The 12,090-nt window shown below is 45.8% G+C and overlaps 1 protein-coding gene across 1 annotated transcript in view; it reads right to left on the bottom strand.

The window, feature by feature from the left end:
• The window catches only part of T265_05798 (hypothetical protein), a gene marked incomplete at both ends in the record, with an annotated part of 52,116 nt that extends 51,362 nt beyond the window's left edge, over positions 1-754 (bottom strand). Inside the window, one exon of the mRNA XM_009170892.1 lies at positions 100-754. Coding sequence (XP_009169156.1) covers positions 100-754 — 655 coding nt within the window. The remainder of the gene's footprint in view (positions 1-99) is intronic.
• Positions 755-12,090: the final 11,336 nt, after the last annotated feature.

The following is a 12,090-nucleotide window of genomic DNA, read 5'->3' on the forward strand; positions in this document are numbered from 1 at the left end:
TCATTGGGTTGGCCTTTTGAATGCTGCCAGCCCGCTCCAAGATTGCCTGTACGTCGGACGGGGAAGAAAGAGTAACTAGAAGTCCAAGGGTTCGCTTACTTCCCTTTTGGCGTAGCCATTCTGCGTGGAGCGATTGATCAGGCTTGCTGAGGATCGACTGTGCCAGCTTTGCTGGCGTGATTTTTCCGGAGAATGACCCCCAGATTATTAGTCTGATTTCCATTAGGTGTCTGTCCACTAGAGACGCTGTGGCGGTTTTTATAGCTGCGTCAGAAAGTTGTATGACTTTCTTCTCAGCCATGGGACCCGGTATGGACATCGCGAGGTATTGGTTCAGCGAGGAAAGTTCCTTGTCGACTTTCGCCCAGGTCGCTGCATTCTTAGCGCCTGAGTCCTCCAGTGCCTTCGAAAGACGCTCTATTTTCGCGTCGAGTATCCCGATTAAAGCGGAACACTGGCAGTGGTCTTTCGGCATCTGCACTGGGGATTGGGTACCGTTTCGGGGGACTCTTCTCTTCGCTGCGGTATGCATTGCACCCTTGACATAGAGGCAGCTGGCACAGACAAACGGGTCAGGAGAGTTGGCTAGTCGGCTTATTTGGTCGTCCTGTAAACCCGTGCATTTGAAATGCCACCAGGCCTTGCAGGCGTGGCATTGCATACCGCGTTTGACGTTCGACGGGCAGCCATTCCGCCCACATCTATTGTGGTCTACCAATGGCTGCGGAGGGCGATCGGTATAGATTGACGTCATGTTTCGGACTAGATGTAAAATAGGTGTGCGCAAAATATGAAGGGTTATCACTCAAATGTTTTGTTAGAGTAATAAAATTCAACAATTACTCGTGTGTACTCTGAGAATAAATTGAACAACGAAAAAAATTTTCACGAATTTGCACGAGGGAAAAACGAAACCGATTTCGAACGTACCGCCGCCTTTGCTGCACTGATCGGTTGCCTACGCGTCCACTCGGAAGCCGGCTTTTCTGTCCTACATTCTTTACGACTTCTCTACTGCAATCTTGGTGGGGTTTGAGGGTCCCAGTGGGTTTAGGGTATTTCCGTTGCAGATGAACCTGGCATGTTTCTGCAGGATGAGAACTCCATTAACTGCAAACTGAATGCGTCTATGATAATAAAGATCAGGAAAGAGAGTAACTTGTGCAACAACTCTTTCAATGTTCTTCTAGGACCATAGTCAAGCCCATATACCTCGAGGAGAGCACCATTAGAAGCCCGAACTTTGCATCGTAATAGTGGAATGAGTTCCCATTCCGTTTGTGTAAAGCCAAACCTACTTTCCTCCAGCTTAAGCCTCTGATGCTGATGTGAATTTAACCATTCCACGAGAAGGAGAGACTCTAACAGCGTACCGGTCTACTATTTCTAACCCTGGTGACTGAGCTGAAGACAAGAATTTTTATCTTTGACCGCCGATGGTACCTGTACCAAAGGAATATCGGATTGGTAATGTTGAAATGAGGGGCGTGGTTTTTGGCACCAAGTCAGCTGCTTGTCTAATGGATGAATGGACTCCACCACACAAACTTCGCCGACTCGCTTATTGCTCCTTGTGCCAGATGATCGATTACATCACCATTACCTGTTCGCTAAAACATACTCCCACAGGGATGTGCCAGTAGATGGGTAATGCTTAGCCCAGATGGGAAGCATGAAATACATAATGAAAAGTCGTAACTTCACTGGAAAGTGAGGCTTGTGGATTTTTGTGCCATTATTTTGCTTCAATTATAACACTACGTATGTCGTCAATTGCATGATCATTTTTTGTTTGAATACGAAAAACTACGAAAACGCGCACTTCCACAAAAAATTCACGCAATACAAACGTGGTCACGTTTTTCGACTCTCTCTTCTGATTTCGCTGGCGCTTGCAGCGGTCGTTCGCGAGTCCGAGGTGCTAACTCTGGTATCAAAACATTTCAGACTATCTTCCGAATCTAAAAGTGGGAACTGTTCAGAAGAAACCCTTGGAGCTCCATGATTGGATTATTGTTTTTCGCTGACCTGGACCAAAGGCGAATTATTTTAAAGAGAGCACTTCTTAGTGAGTCTGTTCCATCTGAACTCTTTATTATCATATACTCAGGCTGGGGTTGTTATATTTAGTCCTTTGCCAGACCACTACAGAATCATATAATCATCACGTTAATATTGGCCACCTGAACCTCATACACGGTACACACCTGAACCACATACACGGTTGTGGACCGTCAAACCTAACTGTCCGATGATTTTTATGTAAGGCATGACCCTTATATGCCGCATATGAGGTAGACACGGATACATTTGCACAGGCGACATGACTGTGTAACCAAGATCACATTTTACCCGACTGATTAAAACAAATAGTCTGACTGTGTCATCCTGTCTGTAGATAGCTGCCGCGCAACCCAGAAGCGCAAGAGCCGAAATGCTGTCATGCTGTTGAAGTATAGACAGAGGTAACCGAAAGCTAGCGTTAGGTCCGAACGACGGCACTTTTGGTAAGTAGCTTTACCCCCAATTCCCGAGTTCTGTGCAGCTCATCTGGTCTACTTCCAGTTCTCCAACTGCTAACACGGTCGGTCCACTTCCCTTATGAGAACTTGAAAATTTGATTGTTGCTGCCCAAAATCAGTGAAAGTAGAGTTATGTTTCATACAGTCCACTTGGAATTTTCCAATTGAATTCAGTTGACGAGTCTGTTTATTGAGTTAGTGGTCTCTACGTGCATTTACTCCGCACCGAGGTAATCATTGTAGCATCTTACCTTTTAATGGTATGGGTTGGCTTTTTGAGGTGGGCTACATTATTCAAATAGCTTTTGGTCTGGCAGTTTCCATCAGAGTAGGATAGTAGACAAAGTTTTCTTTATTCTTCCGAAGTCTCGAGTGCATACACACAAATAAACACCTTTTCCATTGGGCTAATTTTGAAACCATGCTTGAGAGCTCCCCTAACGATGTTGAAAAGACTGCCTGGCCAGTTACGGAACTGTGAAGTTTCTGCAGGCACAAGTTCTTGCATAGAAGTAGGCCAGTGCGCCTCAACGGGCATTTGAAAAATAGTTTTGCTGTCCAAAGTAGATTAAATTGTGAAGGATCATATCGGTATCTGTGCTAGCTATAATGTTCGTCTAGTAGTATCTATGTAGAGAATCTGTGTTGATTGTTCAACATCCAAAATTGCGTTCAGCGTCCTGATTTGTTCATTAGTATGCTGTTCAGTTTAGCAAGTCCTCCACATTCGACAGAATATTCCTCCGAAACAGCATTTTACAGCAACACTTTTTCGAGAACAAGCAAATTCTCCATTCATTCTCACGGTATTGGATGGGAGATAGCGCGGTTGGTGGAGCGCAAATTCACTGATCGGAATGACCGTGGTTCAAATCCGACCTCCACCTTTCGACTTCTCCTGTCCATGCCTCAGCAACTCGGCAGTATCCCAGCCTTCGTGCTCCTTTCGGGTGATTTGGAAGCTGTACACCGAAAATGTGCTACAGCTGAACGACGTTTTCACGGCATCTTTATTATTGCCAAAGAGCTCTGATTCAGAGGCCTCAACCATAACAAATTTATTCGAAACATAAAGTCGACGTGAAATTTCTTTCAACACGTCGTAAAAGCCACCTGATCGAGGGAATCTTACACTAATCTCCAAACCCGGATAGTGTCAGCTGCTAAAACTCTCGCAGCAGCGACCTTAGAATGTTCAATCTACAAATCCGTGTGTTGCCACACAGCGTGAAATCAATTGTCGGTGCCTTAGTGTTAGCCTGACATTGGCGTTTTGGTTGCAGCTGGTGATTATCCCATCTGCGGATTTCATCGTTATCCACGTTTTGAGCGCACCACCGGGAAAAATGAAAGTTTTCAGGCATGTCGCCTCAATTCAGAAGCACCCTTAAAATGGTGACTGCAAATGTGTCACGAGCAGTTAACCGAGCAATCGTCAGTCCTTACCACTGTCAGCGAGACAACAAAAGAGCACTGGGGGTTCACTTCTGTACATTCATCCCGATTTATGTGAAGAAACATTATAAAGTATCAAAGAGAGGGACCCAGATGTAGCTGGCTGTAGACATCCGAGGTACCCACACCCCCAATACTCAGCCAGGCAATCTGGATAATAACTGACACTATGAACTCCACTTGCATCGGTTAGACGTCACGCCATTCAAAGGCTCCAGCCAAGCACAAAGATGGCCAAATAGAATCCATTTGGGAAGAGAAGCAGCATCAAAAGCACCCAAACTTTTCGTTACATCATTTATTCTCTTCGGTCGTCGAACTCTGTACACCTGCAGGTTTCCGCCGCTCCGCATTACACACGAAAATTCACGCGCCTCCGCAGGTGGTAACTCGGTATACACATGACATGGCTTAACCAACTTATCATGCAATGCCGGATGAGAAAACTTCCGGTGTCTCTATTTGAATTCTCATAAATCTGTTCATAGACGTCTGGTAGCACAGCTTCGCACTTTATGTGCGCCCGCACATGTCAAAAGAGCGGATGGCCCTGAGTGACGAATCGATTAATGCTTGTGCCTCCTGTTTTCTCCTAAAATAGTTAAAAGGCATCATATACATGTTCCGAGTCGACAAGCTTATCATCCAAAGGCCTTCCATATTCCTTCCTTCCTCGGACACCAAGGTCTGGCGAGAAGCTCCTGAAGAACCCCTCTTACATTCCGCCACCGGAAGACATACGAATAGAAATAACGTATAATATTGGCGGAATTCTGAGGCATACATTGCTATACAGGCATGTTGAAAAGAATCGGTCGATCGACAAAGTCGAACGCTCTCCTGAAGCCGAGGAGTGCCGATGTTGTTAAGTGACTGACTGGAATCCTGCTCTCTTTTCGCGATGTCCCTCTCCACACGCCCCGTCATGATGCACAATAAGCGACCAGGGATCAGCAGGAGCACCGCCAATAGCATGACATCACTCTTCAACTCCGATGCTCCGAAGCCGTACAACCATGTTTCATTTGAAAGCTCTATTGTGATGGCGGTACATGCTTTAGACACGGAACATAGAATAGATCTGGAGAATATGGGAGTCTTCAGACGAGACTGCGATTCACAACACAACGGCTGATAGCCGAGGCGGTGGAAATCACTAAGCGTCACAGCGTGAATAGAATCGAGAGTGCGAAGCTAGCCAGCGTATGGAAAGCGGTCTTAGATAAGCCGCGTCGACACGTGACGGTGTGGTTGTCAATACACTTATGATCATTAGAAAAAACCGGGTGGTAAGGGTGGAAACCCCAACCAACCAAAGGTCACAGCATCCCTCCTACACAACTTTCTTAGCACTAGCTCACCCACACAGACGAACAGAAGGTTAAAACGAAGTTCGAGAGGAACCATCAAATGGACCGGACCAGAAGAACTAGACCCTAGATAGGACCCAAACACATGTAGGTTTCCCCACCGACCCAACACTTGTTCAACCACTCTAACACATTAAAATCCCTCGGCCGACACCCAACAGAGGTTTAGCTTGACTTAGCCGATTGGTTCTTCTTCCGCCTTAAACCTCGATCAACCTCGGAACCTAGTCACTTGGCCTGATGAAGCTTTTGTGTCAAAAACGGAACTTTGCCCAGCAATAAATCTACCGATTGTCACCAAACTTTCTCGAAAATAATAGTGCTTATTCTTAACTACTGGGTAGTATACGTTCAGGCGTGATCAATACGCTACAGTCAGAATTAGAACATGACTGGTGGGGTTCGTGGGTACTGTGAATTCCGTGGAAGAGCAACGGTGACATAAACAGTGGACGGCATAAGGACCTAAGGCCAGCTTACTAAAACCATTCCGGTGTTCCTACACCTCCAGACACTCATTAAAGAAATCCATATATAAACGCAGAGTCTAAAACAATATTCACATATAGCATTCTTTCGGTGCCTAGCTGCCACGCCAACTGAAAGGTGCACGAAGGGTAGGATACGGCAAGTTTGCCCAAGCGTGGACAGTAGTCTAGATGGTGAAGTTGGGTTTGAATTACGAACATTCCAGTCTATGAGCTCGCGCCTTAACCATTAGGCAATCTCGAACCGAGTCTGGTTATGATTGATGTAAATCCAATTCCCCTGTGACTGTCGCTCTCACGGGGAGTGCCAGTTCTGAAAAGTAGCATCCACGCAGACTCTTCCCGTTTGGTGACAGGGCCTTTTAATTCCAGATGGAGGTAAGCGAGATAAACACTGACAAATGATTTCATTAAGCAGAGCAAGTGGGGTCATTTGATGTTACCATCATCCACGAAAAGTATTTATTTTCCGAGTATTCACCAATTTTATTTTATAAAAATTTGACCCCTTAAATTATGCATCCTTTCCGCTACGTTGCACCTCAATCCAAAATACGCATCTTTTCTGTTGACCAGTTGGACTTTGTGTGGTCTATCGGATTTATCGTTCCAGGAGGTCGCTCAATACGCATACGTATATATTCGACGGTGGTCCCGCGTTACCTCGCGTTTGATTGAGGCATTGTAAGCCCTGCTCTGAAAGTCTGTTCTGTTCTTCTCTGTCCGAGCGAGAAGTGGTTGGGCTCGCGTCGTAGCTGGAGATTTGTGCGCTCGATCTCAATTAGGATATAGCCGCTCATGATACCCGTTCCTAGTGCATATGAGTCTCCGTCATAACCCGCAGCCAGGCGACGCCACAGTGACTTATTTCTGAAGCGTAGGGGTTTCACTTTCAATATCGTGAGTTGCGGTGCTTACCAGGAGTTCAGTTCAACCTAACCATGTAGGTTGTTAAATTTTTTGCCCAATCACCTGCTAAATTTTCTATATTGGAGACACGGGAGCAGGGACTGTTTCGCTCTCCAGGGGCTTCCCTGCTTGGATTGGGAGCTGCAACAGTTCACGCGCATTCCTGGTATGCCACCTACGCTTCCTCCTGGACCACGGAGGCTCCCGATACACACATATGCTATTTCTCACAGTTTGGAGAGTGATACCGTACTATCAATTAGGGGACGTATACCCAGCTTCGAACAATTTAGCAGTTCTGGTCGAGATTCAGTACTTAGAGTTGTTCAGTTGCATTACTAAAAGGTGGGGTGCACAATATCTCACAGGGGTGGGGAAAGTACTCTGCAGTAACAGTCGATATCAGAAGACCTGCTGTAAAAGAGAGACTTATTGGGTGGTTCTAGCGCGGCTTTTTCGCGTCAGGATCTGGGAGCTCATCAGTAAGCGGGAGAAAATTTTACGCCCTCCGAAAAGCGCAGTGCGAATCACCATGGAACCAGCGTGTTGTTTGCATCTACAAGATTGCTCCAGAACAGAGGACAATCAACAATCGGCCCAGCCACTTGAAGCTAACGGAGATATGATCTTCGTGTGAGGTACGCTTGAATTTGGGAGAACTCCATGTAGCTAGTCAGCCTTGATTGTTTCGAAAGTTGCCACTGCACAGAGAGAAACTGTGAACTGCACATGACAGGAGTAAGTATTTGCCGTTATATGTACGTCCCGAGTTAGCTTCAGATCCTCATTCCAGAGAAACGGCACACAAATAGATGGAGGAGACAACGTACATCTAAGCTCATCCTGCTCCCTGGTATGTTTCAAGGCTTGGATGTGGAATGTTATCAGATGAGTCCATAGACGGGGTTCAAATCGATTATCAAGTATCTACGGCTGTGATAGCCGATTTGGGTGGAGATTTTGCAGATAATGACTATTGAGGGCTAACGGACTGGACCATCATTAGGAATGCGCACGCGGAGTTATCACGAGTTACAAAGGGAGGGGAGACGAAAAAGTGATAGAGGAAGGACGACCCGGCAGATGTCTGTTTTCACTTACTCGACCGGTTATATGCAGTTTGTAACGCGACTATACTAGTGACGAACCGCAGGACGATATTTCGTGAGGCAATCGTTAGTTTTTTATTCATGGTTCCAAGAAGGCTGAGGTATTGAGAAAGCATTGAAGGTTCGGCAGGGAGGGCCCGCACAAAGCCTACGGCTCAAAACTCTGACAGAAGAGCCGTCCCTGTTAGTGGAAGACCCTCAAGCTGACCAACATTTTAAAGAAGTCCAACTGATAAGCCTGGGAAGGGATTTCTGAGTGTCACGAGTACGTTCCTGTTAGATGGAGTTTCACGACCAAACACCTTAAGAACCGGAGTTTGTGTCAATAAAAAACGCGCTAATCTACCCATTACGGGGGGATTTCTGAGTGTCACGAGTACGTTCCGGTTAGATGGAGTTTCACGACCAAACACCTTACCGCCTGTGGATGGAATCCGCATAGAAGTGCCTAATAGAGCTTTGAGCTGGGTTCTAGATGGAGCGTGGACAACCGACAGAGGAAGATCATTCCACGCAGCTACTACATGGAATACGACAACATTTTGCCTAATGAAAGTGTGCGCTCTGACCTTGAAAATCTTCTTATTTTTTCTCATCCGAGTGTCTGCTGAGTAAACTGAAAAGCATGTCGGCCAATCATTGTTCAAACAGGGCATAAGTAAGAATTAGCTCTCCTCGGATTCGACGATGCTCCAGGGGAAGGAGGTAAATCGCTGTGAGACGCGTTTCGTAATCCATCGATTTAAGGCCAGCAACCAACTTCAGAGCAACTTGATGGACACACTCAATGAGGGATGTGTCCCTCTTAAGTCTTGAGAATATGACTTAGTTGGCACACTCAAGGACCGGTCTGACGTGGCCCATATAGGGTATTTAGAAGTCGATGCAAGTAATACAGGATAAGGGGCCGCAAGTCATCCCTAGAACGGCGAAATCCCTCTGAGCCGATTTCTCATGGTGCATGATAAAGATATGTTTAAAGAAAGCCAGATACCCAAACCCCTCTCGGCATTCGTCTTCCTGCTATCTTTTAACCCACTCTCATCGTGATCAAAGAAGGCGTTCGCTGAGTACCATCGGAATGGTACGTGGACGCACTTCTCGTTACTCAGAGGAAAGAGCCTGTTTAACAACTACTCGTTTGCGGGGACTACATCCATTTGAATGGCACTGGTATCGGAAATCCACGATTTCAACTTGTCTGCAAAAAGCAAAGATGGACTTGCAGGAACGTCTTAAAGGTCGTTGACGTGCACCAGAAACTGTGGTGGTCCCAAAGCGGAGCTTTGAGGATCTCCAATGTAGACTGGTGCCAGAAAATGATAGATCGAGCATACTTCCACTCGGAACGTTTACTCTAATAGGAACACCTTAATGCAGCATAGAATTTTCACTCGAATCCCACAAGATTCAGGGTTTGTGGAGCAGCGGGGCGTTTGGGACTCGATTGAATGCTTCTGAGAAATCTAGGAATATAGTATCCGATGAGTCCTTTGTTCCTGGTCTGGGTAAATCTGTCCATAAGTACGAGCGTGATCGTCACACAAGAATGCTTTGGGAGAAATCCATGTTGAGATAAGGACATGAAATTTTAGGTATTAGGAGGATCTAGGATGACTTGCTTCAGAATGCTTTCCAGCCCCTCGCACGGCACGCTAGTGATAGATCTGTAGCTGCCGGGGGTTAGTCAGTCATCAGTGTTGTATATTGGTGTGAAATTGCTTCCTTCAAAGAAGAGAGAAGTTGGCCTTCGTCAAGTGACTGACAAAACACTATGTGAAAATGTTTCACCGGTGCTAACGATGTTTCCTCCACGATCCTTGGATGGACCCCATCTGTCTCCAACGCTCAGAACGAGTTGATTTTGTGCGAGTGTTGACGAATGTACTACTCCGTGAGGACCACATTGGTTAGAGGCTATTCGCAGTTACGCATTGAGAAGTTTGCACTGGGCGGGGACACCGTGGTTCAATATAGACCTTCACACCTCAGATACCCCTAATGGGTTTGTGGGTTCCCCGCTCCTGTCTCTTAAGAAAAATGAGGCTTACTTATTCCTGCGGCGATGTTTCATGTATTCGAACAACACATTTTTGTTTTCCCGACCAAGATCCAGAATGGCGGCTTGTTTCCTCATGTTCCGTTGGCGGATTTATGATATACACCGGTTCCGGATTTTATGGAATGCCAGCTTATCTTCTGTGTCTCCGGTGGTCAACCTCTTGAAAATCGGTTAATTCCTCTTTTACAGAAGATGTTGAATCCTTTTAGGTGGCTTGCGGCTCATCCAACTGCGTGTTGGTTTTTCGGGACCAAAATCGCGTCAGCCTTATGAACTCTCTGGACAGTTATCCTATATAAGTCTTCCACTGAAGCTGGTCCCAGTTTAACTTGTTCAAGAAATATGCCTGTTTCTGAGAAGTCTGCACGGCCTAAGTTTCGAATCCACGTTTGATGTCTAGGATTTCTGTCCCAATAGCACACTAAATCAAAGGTCAGCCAACAATGTTACCATGTTACCATTGTGCGCTGATTATCATCAGACCAACGAAGTGCCTTTCCTTAGTGATAACCAACTTCAGGAGGGGTGACACTTGGCCTACGCTGTATCTGGTGAGTGAGCTCTGTTGAACGACTTTGGCCAGCGCTGCTGAAAAAAATCCAGTTCGTCCGACGAGTTGCAGCTCCATTCAGCAGGCCTTTGAAGCGTTCAAATCATTTACCAGCAAGAGAATGGTGAAGTGGTTGCTGAAGGAGAGTTAGTCAAGGGTCTGTATGGGTTATAAATCATCCTCATTTTCCCCGTTTAAACTTTCCTTGTCATGTGTCAGGTAGGAAGCCTCTTGTTTTCTTTCCTTCGCTTTGTTTCTTCCCGCGACCTTCAAATCCTACCAACCTGATCTTGCTTCATATTCTGTCTAAAAATGCACAGCAACTGTGCTTTCCTGCCCATGCCTGTTTAGTGGTGACCACGCTCATATCGGATAATGCCCAGCGCCTATGAAACGGTCTCTTTTCCTAACCCCCGTATACTCACAATTCCAGACAGTCATGCTTTTTATTCTAACTGTGGCATTATGACCGTGCCTGACGGTGTGCCATTCACAAGTTGGGAGTTAACATTGTTACCATTGTTATTACTCGAGGGGAAACGGTAGACCACGCTGAGAAGGGGAGAATCGGACCTACGCAGAGGGATTTGAATCCACAAAAACTGGCGGAGTGATATCAGAGAGGAAAATCAGAGTGAACAGGGCCGCGTGTAAGTACATGGCAACCCATCAGGCTTTTCTTTTTTTGAGTAAGCTCGAACAACGGAGTAGCCGTCTACCGAGATCTCCGCGTGAGAGACCTTTGGTGTGAACCAGGTCTCCGTGAGTGCGGTTATGGCTGGCTGGCTGGCAAACCGACACTTTCTTATCGCAGAGTTTGCTGAAATGGCTGTTTGTGGTAGAGAATTCCATCGTTGTCTATTCTGCCTCCAAAGATGAGGGGTCGGCAAATCCCTGGAGCAGGCCATGGAGAGCATTTTTTCTTAATTTGTAGTGGAAAAATTTGCTGGCAGTAAACGAGGTCTGAGTACTTTCAGGGTTATATCAAAACAGTGCACCCGGAAATTCGACCTACAGGGGTTGGTCATCATCAACCACGATGCCTGTTTTTTTAAAACCTCATATGAGATACCAGAAACTAATAGATGTTTACTCGGATTACTCGAGATAGCACTTGTTTAGTTACGAAAACCTGGGATCGCCATCCGTTTTCCCGAGCAGAAGATGCAATGCAAAATTTAGATAAACTAGTTGTCTCCCGCACATTTTGCGTCAAGCAGTATACTGCAAATTCCACAAATTTTTATGGCTGCAGAGCTATCTCCGGCTTTCGTACATTCACATTAACAACCACATTTGGTTGATTGTTTTCTGATCTGAGGTATTTGTTGACCTAAAATATTTGCTCAGTTAAACAAATCGTCCAGGCAGGGAATTCGCAGAAGAACAAATGAACATGAACATTTTAAACTATGAAGTGGTAACTCCAAAAGTGCCATAGTTTTCGAGTAATTGTTTTTGATCACTGAATACCGATCGGTTGAGTTTATGAGAAACCCGAAGTTCGAAATGTTGGAGAAACCTACCACAAAAAGCTGAGATCACGAATAGTGAATCTACTGAGATCGCTGAAAGTTTCAGCCTAACCGCTGATAAGCTTTGAGGCTCACTATGGAGAAATAAGA

This window comes from Opisthorchis viverrini (genome assembly GCF_000715545.1).
Source record: "Opisthorchis viverrini unplaced genomic scaffold opera_v5_114, whole genome shotgun sequence".
NCBI lineage: Eukaryota > Metazoa > Platyhelminthes > Trematoda > Opisthorchiida > Opisthorchiidae > Opisthorchis > Opisthorchis viverrini.